Source organism: Bombina bombina, chromosome 4 (genome assembly GCF_027579735.1).
Source record: "Bombina bombina isolate aBomBom1 chromosome 4, aBomBom1.pri, whole genome shotgun sequence".
Classification (NCBI taxonomy): Eukaryota; Metazoa; Chordata; class Amphibia; order Anura; family Bombinatoridae; genus Bombina; species Bombina bombina.
Window position 1 is genome coordinate 761,906,624 of NC_069502.1, and position 13,777 is coordinate 761,920,400.

At 39.7% G+C, this 13,777-nt stretch overlaps 1 protein-coding gene across 3 annotated transcripts in view; it reads right to left on the bottom strand.

Moving 5' to 3' along the window:
- Positions 1-13,135, bottom strand: part of ARID4B (AT-rich interaction domain 4B) — a 213,468-nt gene extending 200,333 nt beyond the window's left edge. For all 3 annotated transcript variants that reach the window (XM_053711073.1, XM_053711074.1, XM_053711072.1), the window contains exon 1: positions 12,937-13,135. In XM_053711073.1, the coding sequence (XP_053567048.1) occupies positions 12,937-12,938 (2 nt within the window). In that variant the 5' untranslated portion in view covers positions 12,939-13,135. The remainder of the gene's footprint in view (positions 1-12,936) is intronic.
- Between the last annotated feature and the right edge of the window lie 642 nt (positions 13,136-13,777).

The following is a 13,777-nucleotide window of genomic DNA, read 5'->3' on the forward strand; positions in this document are numbered from 1 at the left end:
AAGCCTCGCTTCGATAAAATCAAGCGTTCAATCTCCAAGCAGTCAGCTGGAGTGAACCAGATTCGGATGTTCGAACGGACCCTGGAACAAGAAGGTTCTCGTCTCAAGGTAGCTTCCAAGGTGGAGCCGATACATATTCACCAGATCTGCATACCAAGTCCTGCGTGGCCACGCAGGAGCTATCAAGATCACCGATGCCCTCTCCTGCTTGATCCTGGCTATCAGCCTGGGGATGAGAGGAAATGGCGGGAACACATAAGCTAGTTTGAAGGTTCCAAGGTGCTACTCAGTGCATCCCACTAGAGCCGCCTTGGATCCCTGGATCTGGCCCGCGTAGCAAGGATACTTTGAAGTTCTGACGGAGAGGCCATCAGATCCATGTCTGGAATGCCCCACAGGTGAGTGACTTGGTGCAAAGATTTCCGGATGGAGTTCCCACTCCCCCGGATGCAAATGTCTGCCGACTCAGAAAATCCGCTTCCCAATTTTCCACTCCTGGGATGTGGGATAGCAGACAGGTGGCAGGGAGTGAGACTCCGCCCAAAGAATAATTTTGGTTACTTCTTCCATCGCTAGGGAACTTCTTGTTCCCCCCTGATGGTTGATGTATGCAACAGTCGTCAGTTGTCTGATTGAAACCGTATGAACCTGGTCCTCGCAAGCTGGGGGCCAGGCCTGGAGGAGCATTGAATATCGTCCTCAGTTCCAGGAATATTTATCGGTAGAAGAGATTCTTCCCGAGACCAAAGACCCTGAGCTTTCAGGGATCCCCAGGACCGCGCCCCAGCCTATCAGACTGGCGTCGGTCGTGACAATGACCCACTCTGGTCTGTGGAACATCATCCCTTGAGACAGATTGTCCAGGGACAGCCACCAACGGAGTGAGTCTCTGGTCCTCTGATTTACTTGTATCTTCGGAGACAAGTCTGTATAGTCCCCATTCCACTGACTGAGCATGCACAGTTGTAATGGTCTTAGATGAATGCGCGCAAAAGGAACTATGTCCATCGCCGCCACCATCAAACCGATCACTTCCATGCACTGAGCTATGGAAGGAAGAGGAACGGAATGAAGTATCCGACAAGAGTCCAGAAGCTTTGTTTTTCTGGCCTCTGTTAGAAAGATCCTCATTTCTAAGGAGTCTATAATTGTTCCCAAGAAGGGAACCCTTGTTGACGGGGATAGAGAACTCTTTTCCACGTTCACTTTCCAGCCGTGAGATCTGAGAAAGGCCAGTACAATGTCCGTGTGAGCCTTTGCTTGAGGAAGGGACGACGCTTGAATCAGAATGTCGTCCAGGTAAGGTACTACTGCAATGCCCCTTGGTCTTAGCACCGCTAGAAGGGACCCTAGTACCTTTGTGAAAATCCTTGGAGCAGTGGCTAATCCGAAAGGAAGCGCCACGAACTGGTAATGTTTGTCCAGGACTGCAAACCTTAGGAACCGATGATGTTCCTTGTGGATAGGAATATGTAGATACGCATCCTTTAAATCCACCGTGGTCATGAATTGACCTTCCTGGATGGAAGGAAGGATAGTTCGAATGGTTTCCATCTTGAACGATGGGACCTTGAGAAATTTGTTTAAGATCTTGAGATCTAGGATTGGTCTGAACGTTCCCTCTTTTTTGGGAACTATGAACAGATTGGAGTAGAACCCCATCCCTTGTTCTCTTAATGGAACAGGATGAATCACTCCCATTTTTAACAGGTCTTCTACACAATGTAAGAACGCCTGTCTTTTTATGTGGTCTGAAGACAACTGAGACCTGTGGAACCTCCCCCTTGGGGGAAGTCCCTTGAATTCCAGAAGATAACCCTGGGAGACTATTTCTAGCGCCCAAGGATCCAGAACATCTCTTGCCCAAGCCTGAGCGAAGAGAGAGAGTCTGCCCCCCACCAGATCCGGTCCCGGATCGGGGGCCAATATTTCATGCTGTCTTGGTAGCAGTGGCAGGTTTCTTGGCCTGCTTTCCCTTGTTCCAGCCTTGCATTGGTCTCCAAGCTGGCTTGGCCTGAGAAGTATTACCCTCTTGCTTAGAGGACGTAGCACCTTGGGCTGGTCCGTTTTTACGAAAGGGACGAAAATTAGGTCTATTTTTTGCCTTGAAAGGCCGATCCTGAGGAAGGGCGTGGCCCTTACCCCCAGTGATATCAGAAATAATCTCTTTCAAGTCAGGACCAAACAACGTTTTCCCCTTGAAAGGAATGTTTAGTAGCTTGTTCTTGGAAGACGCATCAGCCGACCAAGATTTCAACCAAAGCGCTCTGCGCGCCACAATAGCAAACCCAGAGTTCTTAGCCGCTAACTTAGCCAATTGGCAAAGAGGCGTCTAGAGTGAAAGAATTAGCCAATTTTGGGAGAGCATTGATTCTGTCCATAATCTCCTCATAAGGAGGAGAGTCACTATCGAGCACCTTAAGCAGTCATCAAACCAGAAATATGCGGCAAGTAGTGACAGGACAATGCATTGAAAGGGGTTGTAGAAGGTAACCCTGCTGAACAAACATCGTTTTAAGCAAACCTTCTAATTTTTTATCCATAGGATCTTTGAAAAGCACAACTATCCTCTATTTGGAATAGTGGTGCGTTTGTTTTAAAGTAGAAACCGCTCCCTCGACCTTGGGACTGACTGCCATAAGTCCTTTCTGGGGTCGACCATAGGAAACAATTTTTAAATATGGGTGGGGAGGGACGAAAGGAATACCGGGCCTTTCCATTCTTTATTAACAATGTCCGCCACCCCGTTGGGTATAGGAAAAGCTTCTGGGAGCCCCGGCCACCTCTAGGAACTTGTCCATTTTACATAGTTTCTCTGGGATGACTAAATTTCACAATCATCCAGAGTGGATAATACATCCTTAAGCAAAATGCGGAGAGTTCCAATTTAAATTTAAAATGTAATCACATCAGATTCAGGCCTGCTGAGGAAATGTTCCCTAAATCAGTAATTTCTTCTCCTCAGACAAAACCTCCCTGGCCCCCCCCAGATTGGGTTAGGGGCCCTTCAGAGATATTAATATCAGCGTCGTCATGCTCTTCAGTACTAAACAGAGCAGCAGCCACGCTTACGCTGACAAGGGTTCACTTTTGGCTAAAATGTTTGACAGAATTATCCATTACAGCCGTTAATTGTTGCATAGTAGAGGGAGTATTGGCGCGCTAGATGTACTAGGGGCCTCCTGAGTGGGCAAGACTCGTGTAGACGAATGAGGGAATGATGGCAGTACCATGCTTACTCCCCTCACTTGAGGAATCATCTTGGGCATCATTGTCATATCACATAAATCACATTTATTTAAATGAATAAATTCTGGCTTCCCCACATTCAGAACACAGTCTAGTCTGGTAGTTCAGGACATGTTAAACAGGCATAAACTTGATCAGAAAGTACAAAAAAACGTTTTAAAATAAAACCGTTACTGTCACTTTAAATTTTAAACTGAACACACTTTATTACTTGCAATTGCGAAAAACATGAAGGAATATGTTCAAAATTCACCAAATTTTCACCACAGCGTCTTAAAGCCTTGAAAATAATTGCACACCAATTTTTGGGAAGCTTCTAACCCTTAAAATAACGGAACCGGAGCCGTTTTAAGCTTTAAACCCCTTTACAGTCCCTGGTATCTGCTTTGGCTGAGACCCAACCAAACCCAAAGGGGAATACGATACCAAATGACGGCCTTCAGAAGTCTTTTATAAGTATCAGAGCTCCTCTCACATGCGACTGCATGCCATGCCTCTCAAAAACAAGGTGCGCAACACCGGCGCGAAAATGAGACTCTGCCTATGCTTGGGGGAAAGCCCCTAAAGATAAGGTGTCTAAAACAGTGCCTGCCGATATTATTATATCAAAATACCCAGATAAAATGATTCCTCAGGGCTAAATATGTGTTAATAATCAATCGATTTAGCCCAGAAAAAGTCTACAGTTTAATTAAGCCCTTGTGAAGCCCTTATTTACAATCGTAATAAACATGGCTTACCGGATCCCATAGGGAAAATGACAGCTTCCAGCATTACATCGTCTTGTTAGAATGTGTCATCACCTCAAGCAGCAAGAGACTGCAAACTGTTCCCCAACTGAAGTTAATTGCTGCTCAACAGTCCTGTGTGGGAACAGCCATGATTTTAGTTACGGTTGCTAAATCATTTTCTTCCTCATACAAAAAGAATTCTTCATCTCTTTTCTGTTTCTGAGTAAATAGTACGTACCAGCACTATTTGAAAATAACAAACTCTTGATTGAATAATGAAAAACTACAGTTTAAACACTAAAAAACTCTAAGCCATCTCCGTGGAGATGTTGCCTGTACAACGGCAAAGAGAATGACTGGGGTAGGCCGGAGCCTAGGAGGGATCATGTGACCAGCTTTGCTGGGGCTCTTGCCATTTCCTGTTGGGGATGAGAATATCCCACAAGTAAGGATGACGCCGTGACCGGACACACCTATGTTGAGAAATAGACACTTTCTAATTTACTTTTATTATCAAATTTTGCTCAGTCTTTTTATATATACACACTTTCTGGGGAACAATATCCTACTGAACATGTGCACAAACTTACAGGCTACAACGTAGTCTGTGATTGGCTGATCTGTCATATGATACAAGGGGGCAGAAAAAAAGCACAATACTTACAGGGCTATAAGACGTAGTCGTGTGATTGCTGATCTGTCATATGAATACAGGGGCAGAAAAATGGGAGAACAAAATAAATTTGTCAGAAAAAAAAAATCTGTAGCTTATTTGAAAATTCAGAGTAGGTTTTAAAGGACAACTCAATGCAGTAGAATTGCATAATTAACAAGTGCATAATAAAGACAATGATTAACCAATATGGCAAGATATTTAGTGATCTCAATGCTAAGTTTGCACTACCTGAAATTTTTAATTTTTAAGCACATGAATAATAAAAAAAAAAAGCTGTAAAATGTTGCATTTTTCAACTGGGAATGTTCCTATGTCTTTTTCCCAACCAACTGTTATATATTTTTTTTTAAAAATACTTTTTTTCTGGAGAGTCACCAAGAAAAATTCAGTTAAAAAAACAGTAAAGTCAAAATTAAACTTTCGTGATTCAAACAGAGCATCTAAATAGTAGAGACTTTTCAATTTACTTCTGAAATAAAATGTACTTTGTTTTCTTGGTATCCTTTGTTGAAACGCATATCTAGGTTGTTTCATAGGAACTGAAGGTGCGTGCATGTCTTTAGCACTCTATTGCAATGTTTGAAGCAATATTAACGTGCACACTCTTGAGCCTCTCTTCAACAAAGGATTCCAAGTAGACATATGCATTTGTCTGTTTCATATGTAAAACTAATGACGAATATGGCTGCTGCCAGCGCCATCTGACTCTTTTGGAGCTGGATAGCTTCTGCAAATCCAGAATTTTTGTGTGTTGCACCTTCACAAGAAGAAATCTGGCTACAAAAAGACCCGAATGCTGCTGGCGATGTCCATATTTGAATTTGTTTTTACAACGAAAGATGCAAAATCCGTGTCTAATTCCAAGACAATTTTCAAAGCTTTTACAACTGCGTGATATATATCAGTTATGATGGTTTAAATTTGCTGTTTCTGACCGTTTGAACTGTGGCAATAATCAGTGATGTGCAGTATTTTAAAATGAGAGTGACACTTTTAAAAAAAAAAATGTTAAAAAAAATGTAATCATTTAAATAATTAAGGAAGGAGATAAAGTGGAATTTGTGTGGTTCAGACTTGGAGACAGGCTCTCTATATATTGCCCCTGTTACCCTAAAACTTCCTGATGATTAGTGTGGTAGACAATACTTTTTTTTTTTTTACGGTGACCTGATTTTTTTTTAGAGGAACAAGACTCCACTCGCTTAAAAAAATTATTTCCCCTCTTTTAAATAGGGGGCTATAAAAGTTGTGTGGACCAGAGACAGGAGCCCAATAAGAACCGCTACTTGTGCTGAAAGTAGTAAAAAAATGTATTTGTCTTTGGACACTTTCATCACTTGTGACATCATCATTCACTACATGATGTCATCATACATTGTTGGTCATTCTGCAGTATATATAAATAGAGACAGGACCTTGATGTCAATTCATTAAAACACTAGAAATGTCCCACATACAGGCTGCCAATTGATTAGTGCACTCTGTTGCACGTGTGATTGACAGACAAGCAAAGTAATTAAACAGCAAGTCTAAGTGGCGATGTGAATTTAAAAAGACAATACATTTTGTTACTACATATTGTATGTATTTGTACATGTTGAAAAGTTGCTTATAAAATTATACTGGGGCTAAAGTGCTAGATCATTTGCACTAGAATAACCCTTACAGAGAAGAACTTGCCCAAAATACCGGATAATTTTGGGTTTCTCACTGAAATTATTTACATACTCCTTGTGCAAATCGTGACACAAATGGTTGTGAAAAGCTTCTCTGAGATCCCCTTTGTTTAGAAATAGCAGACATGCATGGATTGGCCATTGCCTTTTGGTAATTAGAAGGCTAATAATTGCAGCTGTGCACCACTCCTCTGAAATTCCTGGCAGTGAAGGGGTTAATCAGGTAGCTAGTAAGGTTAAAGGGATAGTCTAGTCAAAATTAAACTTTCATGATTCAGATAGAGCATGTCATTTTAAGCAACATTCTAATATACTCCTATTGCCAATTTTTATTTGTTCTCTTGGTATCTTTATTTGAAAAGGCTGGAATGTAAGCTAGGAGCCGGCCCATTTTTGGTTCAGCAACTGGGTAGTGCTTGCCGGTTGGTGGATACATTTAGACATGTGTGTGTTGCGTTTAGAAAAAATCTATTGGTTGAAGCAGCAAATGTGATTGTAATGAACAAAAAAAAAAGATTCTTCTAAAGAAATTTGAAATGCAATGCTGTACGTTTAGAATTATTCTACAATGTCCCTTTCATGTGAAACTTCAGCAGCATATACATAATTTTGTTTTTTGAAACAAATATTCTTTCATTGCATATTTACCAAGTGGTTCTCAAAGTTTCAGACTTTGGCACATTTTGCATTGCAAATTTCTGTTACAGCACACTTGTTTTCTTGATGTTGGACTCTTGTGAAACTAACCCCAAATGCATAGTATTTTACAGTTTTACACTACATTGATAACATTTAAATGACAAAAATAAAGAATTAACCAGTGATGAATGATAATCCTAGAAGTATTTTATTACTTGATGCCATTGACTTATTTAAATGTGTCCTCAGAGATATTACGCCTCATGCATGCACACCATTTATAGTAATCATATATGATTCTAGGTCAGGCTCTCTCATGCCACACAATCAAAACAATTATGTAAACCAAAACAGCCCATGGCACTAAATTACTTAACCAGTGTTTGTAGAACTGGTGGTCAGATTCTAGTACTTTGGGTTAGAATTTGTGGCAAAAGAAACAATGTTTAACAATTAGTTTGCTAGCTAAAGATTGTATACAAACATAAACTGTATAAATATGCAAATTTGCTGCAATTTGGACAAAAAACATTATATAACTATCATAATTTGGCAGCACACTTCTGGCTTTCTTACTGCGCCTAGTTTGAAAATAGTGATCTGTCCAACAAGCTCCTGGAGATTTTTTTTTTATATGAAATGTTTAGTTATGTGTAATGAATCAACTTTGCTAGATACTTTCATTATTTATTTTGCCCCCTCTTTCATGTATGTCAAGGATTTTCTAATTGTCAGAGCATGAATTGCACCCTGCTGACTTCTCAAGGCTAGCCCTGCTACATATTTTCCATTTAGCCGATAACAACTACCAAACAAGTAATTTTATACTAGTATTAGGACCGTGGCTAGCCTTGTAGTCTGCAGACTAAAGCCCAGATTTGCTCCTTCAAATAAGGCAAATGGTGGGTGATTTTTGCTGTTGACAAGCAACTGCAGAAAAAAAGGTTGTTAACCCCATTCCCACCTTTAGGACGTTCCATGCCATCCTAACTGCACTGGCCTTTAGCACCATTAGGATGGCATAGAATGTCCTATCCATTTGGCTGTCTTAAATCCATTGATGCTTCCTAAGATGGGATTGTGGGCTGGAAGGTGTACCTAGCGTCATAGGCACTCCACCTGACCCAATCCCTCATTTAACCCTTACCTGCCGGGGTATAGTGTCTACACCAGAACAACTGTTCCGATGTAGACAAATTGAAATCACATGATCGTGAGATTTTCAATTATTGGATCTGGTCTGGGTGGGCGTCCCTATAACGCTAGTAAACGCATAGGCTTCAGGACAGCCGTTGGCTATGACAATGTATTCCATCATAACGACGCTAAAGCCCAGCACCGCTTCGACGGAATACAAACGGCAAAAAGGTTAAATCACGTGACTGTATGTTTGTTTTTTATTATTTTCACTTATTTGTTTACATCAGAACTTTGTTCCGATGAAGACAAATAAGTCCCAGCGGGAAAGGGTTAATTTGTTTTGAAAAACATGAAGACTTGGCTGATTTACTATACTGTTCCTTTAAGTCAGGGGTCGACAAATCTGTTTAAAATTTAGAGCCAGGAAATGTTATTTGTATATAGAAAGAATAACCCTAAAAAGTATGAGCTAGGAGTAAACTTCTAGGGGCCAGTGGCGACTAGGCTCCTGGGTTTGTCGAGCCCTGCTTTAAAGGGCCCACTGTAAGTAAATATTTTCTATGCCTGTTACTAACTAACTACCCCAAATACGCTTTTTATCAATAGCATTTCATTAACATATCTCTACCGTATATCAGAAATCTTGTCAGCAAATTTAATTGTTTTCCAAACCCACACGTGGGTATCCTTTGCTCTGTACAATCCGTTTACAATACCTAGGTTTCAAAATGGCGCTTTAAACACAAAGTTATTGGTTTAAGTATTTTGAACACTCAGTGCTGAAAATAGTGGGAAGGATAACGTGACATCATCGGCGAATAAAAGATATAACTTTTAGAACGTTATGAAACTTAGTTTCGGAGAAAATATAGGTCAGTAGGTTTTAATTAATGTTTATTAGCTTTAATATGTTAGTTGTTTAGCTTAAAAATTATAACAGAAAGTAATCCTTTAGTTACATGTGCATCTCTTCAAAAAGAGTGCTTGCACACACAAAACTACCTTTGAGATTAAAAAAAAAAAAAAGGGAAGACATTTTAAAACACAATTGTTGTCAAAGATACCACTGTATATGACCTTTGTTTTCATTCTATTCAATTAAAGTGACATTATACACTCATTTTTTCTTTGCATAATGTTTTGTAGATTATCTTTTTATATAGCCCATAAGTTTTTTTTTTTTAAATGTATAGTTTTGCTTATTTTTAAATAACATTGCTCTGATTTTCAGACTCCTAACCAAGCCCAAAGTTTTATGAGATACCGTCAGCTTACCTAATCCAGCTTGCTCCTGTTTGTGTAAAGGGGTCTTTTCATATGCAAAAGAAGGGGGAGGTGGGGAGTGTTTTATTTCCCCCACTTGCAATGACTTTCCAGCTACCTTTTCAACAGAGCTAACTGGAGAGCTTCTAAGTAAGTTTTTCAACAGTTTATACTGGATTTTTTATATCAGTATCTGTGCACCTTATTCTTTATAGTAGTGTCTATTACATGGCAGTTAAAGGGGACATTCCAGTCAAAATTTTAAATGCACATAGATTAATTACATCTTTGAATAGAAACATAATTGCAATATACATGTATTAGCAAAAATGCTTCTAGTAAAAGTTATGTGTTTAGTGCGAACATTTTTCTTTGCACGTGCCTGTGAAGTATAGCTAGATATTGTCACTGCACCCACATTTTAAATACTGCAGCTGCTCAGATCATCACTGGGGCTTGTATCAAGGTCAGCAATTAACAAATTGAATCATTACCAGATGGTACAAGCACCTAAGGCTCTCTGAGCCAGTGCTGTGTTTAACATGCTGGTGCACGTTGCATATGTAAATACTCTTTTAAAAAAAACAGTTATAACTTTTCTTAGAAGCATCTTTGCTAATACATGTATATTACAAAAATGCTTCTGTTCAATACTGAAATGCATCCATGTTGTTTCCAATTTGGCTGGAATATCCCTTTAAATGAAAATTGGTGTATACTACACATATGTGCTCACAAAGCTGTGCAGATTGTGTATTTATATCTAGCAAAAAGTTAAAAGAAGTGTTGGGCTGTTCTATTGCATAACATGTTTTATTGAAATATTTATTGAAGCCATCTCAAAACAGAGACCTGATATGGTGCAGGATTTTAAATGTTTGTGCCAAAATGTCACAAATCAAACTGGCTTGCTAGGTTTTAACCCTAACTCTCAAACCCCCTACACCCCTGTAACTCTACTGTTATTTTACCTTTATGGGACACAATAATAATAATAAAATAATGTCTATAAAATTATAACCAGATATAAAATGGTTCATTATGTGAAAAAACTAATCCAGAGTTTGCAGAATCAAGTTAGACAGAATTTTGTTAATAAATCCATAATGGAATAGTTTTTATGTCTGATGTTTCATTTCACCCTATAAATGGTTGACAACACCACTATCATTGTATAATTTTATTGCAATGTGTTGTTTTAGGAGTGAAAACAGGTCGACCATCAGTGTAAAACAAAACACTTGTTTTCCTAGGGCTGTGCATTCTGTTGGTGACAATCACTACCGCAAAAACTGAGGGGTTTGTGTACACAGGAAAGCTGCCAGGTTGCAAATACCCATAATTCCTTTCCACCATCCCCTAACACCGTGTGTAGTTGCAGATTATAAATTATAGATAAAAAAAAATCATAATTTAAAAAAAAAAAAAAACTATACACAATAACGCCATTTTCTGTTATCGACGATTCGAGCAACTGTCGCTTGAGATGGGAGGGTAGTCCTAATGTGGCGAGAAAACAGCGCTAAATGGCGAGTTGCGGGCAGAATGAAAAGAGGTTGCTGGAGAATCTAAAATGAGCGTGACCGAGACGTAAAAAGAAAAAAAGAGAGAGAGAGAGAGACAAGGTGGAGCGCGAGGCACCTGCCAGCCCAATCAGATCGCGGTAGCGCGAGCACATTGTTCCACCGGAGTGAGAGGGCCTGTCACGTGCCTCCTCCGCGAGGCCTGCAAGGCATTGCTCTGCAATGCTGTAATGTTATGTGTGTTAGTTACCTCAGGGCTGCAATGTTGTCACACAATGCACAGCTACCGTATGTCTGCAATGGTCTCTTAGCTAGTTATAACTGTTTCTAGTGTTAGGCAACATTTCAAAAGAAAAAAAAGTAGAACGTTTTCCCCATACATCACAGAATACTGCATAGCCTCAAAAGGCAAAAGCTGTTTAGTTGCAGGGTATAATAATAAAAAGCAATATTTAACTTCTAACGTTGCAATATCGATACATTGAAACATATCTTTCAAATTCGTCGTTTTATGATTACATTGCAAAAAAATAAAAAAAGAAGCAACATTGTAAATGTAACGTATAATACTAAAGCAAAATCACAAGTTGGGAGGACAGTGCATGATAAAATACAACATAATAGAATTCGTATATAATAGTAAGTTAGTATAATATAGCGTTTCAATACAACATCAAGCAGCAGTTATCTTGTGATGCTGCTCTGTGGTCCATTATTATAACAACAGAAACAAATTTGCAGCAAGCACCATGCCAGAATATACTGTGTATGGTGTTTTTATTACAGGACCACCGCTTTCATACCAAGGTTTGACTTATATATGACATGAGATAATTAAATAGCACTAATGAATGCCAACTAGTAAATGTAGTGAAAAATTAAAGACCCAAAGTAAAATAAATCAACTGGAAAAAAAAAAATCACTAACAAGAAATTGGTGGATTTGCATTTTTGAAGCTTTTAAAAACAATATCCCAAAATAAAATACTTATTATTTATACAAACACAAAAAAAGTATACAAGCTGAGTTTAACAGCAACAGTTGTGCATATAATATCATAAGTCAGATTCTAATACTTAAGATATCTGTATACTTGTATCACATCTTATGATCCAATAGCTAAAAGCCTAAGGCTTGTGCACATAGTACTAGGCATAGACCTCTCTGTTTCTCTTTATCAACAACTCCAGGAGGTGATTGGAAACAAAGTCACCTCCGTAGAAAAGAAACAGAAAATTGATGGCTTTTGCATTTTTCTAAATTAATAATAAAAATAATAATAATATGTAATACAATATTTTAACCAATAATACATTTGGAGTAGTAAAGTAACAGAACGAGGTCTGATCTTCCAGTTTGTTCATCATCAACAACAACTCGAGGGTGTTAACTGGAAACAACATAAAAAGGGAACCGCAAGTAATTGTTATTTAAATGCCCATGACAAACTAAACGGGCACATCGATTCTAACTGCTCAACAATGATCATTTTTAAATAGTAAATGGGATAAGAAAAACGAAACCTCTTCAATTAGGAGGAGCGTGTAAGAGGAGGAGGGGGGGTTAATGAAATGCAGTTTTGAATGTAACCGATAAGCAAACAACAACAAAACCTCAAAAAACTAAATAGTGTTGTTATGCTAACCTGTTAAGACAAGGTCAGTACGATCAAAACTGAAAAAATAATAATAATAAATATACAACACAGCTTCAGCCTCATTTTTTTCTCCCCGCCCCCACAATGCATGAAAAGCATCAGTCCAGCAACATCCATCACTACAATAACAAGAGCAGCAACACATAGATTTATACAGCAATCGCCTCACCCCCCTCAGCATAGAGCATTATATATTCTGGTGCAAGTTGTCCTCTTTACAGCTACCTCTTCACTATGCAGATTTTGTAGAATGTTGTTACTGGCGAGGTTAAACCCCCTTGCTTACCAGTGAGGGCTGCACACAGCAATACGTTTCGTGACCTCTTTGGCAGCCAGAGGGTTAACTTTGCTAGAAGGGCAACACAGGAATTAGGTACTTACATGAGTCGATGCGCTGAGTGACTGCACTTGTAGACGTCGCCGTCTTCTTCTCTTGACACCTTTGTTCCTCCAGCGCTTTGCGGATCCCGTTAAATATTCAGCGCAATAAAACAATCGCCTCCTCCTCCTTTTAACCGGGCGAAGCAACGTTACCCAGTGCAACCGCAGATTGGGAACCCGGGGGTTGCACGGTTAACGGGAGATGGAGAATGCAGGGTTCGTTAGCTCAGTTCTTCCCGAGATTTCAATCTAAACCCCCCGACCAGCGAGCCGTTCCGTCATCCAGACCAAGTTTAGCCCCCGCCCATCGACTGGATTGACTGTCACTGGGAACCACCTTCCACGGGCTTCCAAGTCTACAGATTGGCCACAGGCTTTGACTGCAAGAAAGACCCTGATAGACTGATTGGTCTTTGGAGGAGGCTGCAAAGCTTGATGGAAGTTGTAGTTTAGTGGAGTAACTGTATAAGACTTTTAAAAAACGGAAATTTGCAACTACATTTCACAGTATGCATTGCAAAAAATCGACACAAAGAAAGCTTTTAATTTGTTTGCAAGAAAGTCACAACTTTTCTGATTTGCTACTTGGTATGGTCGCATAGCCTGACGGGAAATAAGTTTTACCAGCATCATTTACGATGCGTCTGGTCGGGAAGGAGAACTACGTGCCCCAGTATGCAATGCGAAAAGTGGTGGGAGCTAGGAAAGCTCTTTAGAGTTCCAATCAATGGTTGAGGTAGCGCTTGGGGATGGGATGGCGCAGGTGCCGACACGTGGGCCGGGACTTGGGTGTGGGAGCTGAGTTGAGAATTGCTCTGGTCCTCCTGCTGACTAGATCAGA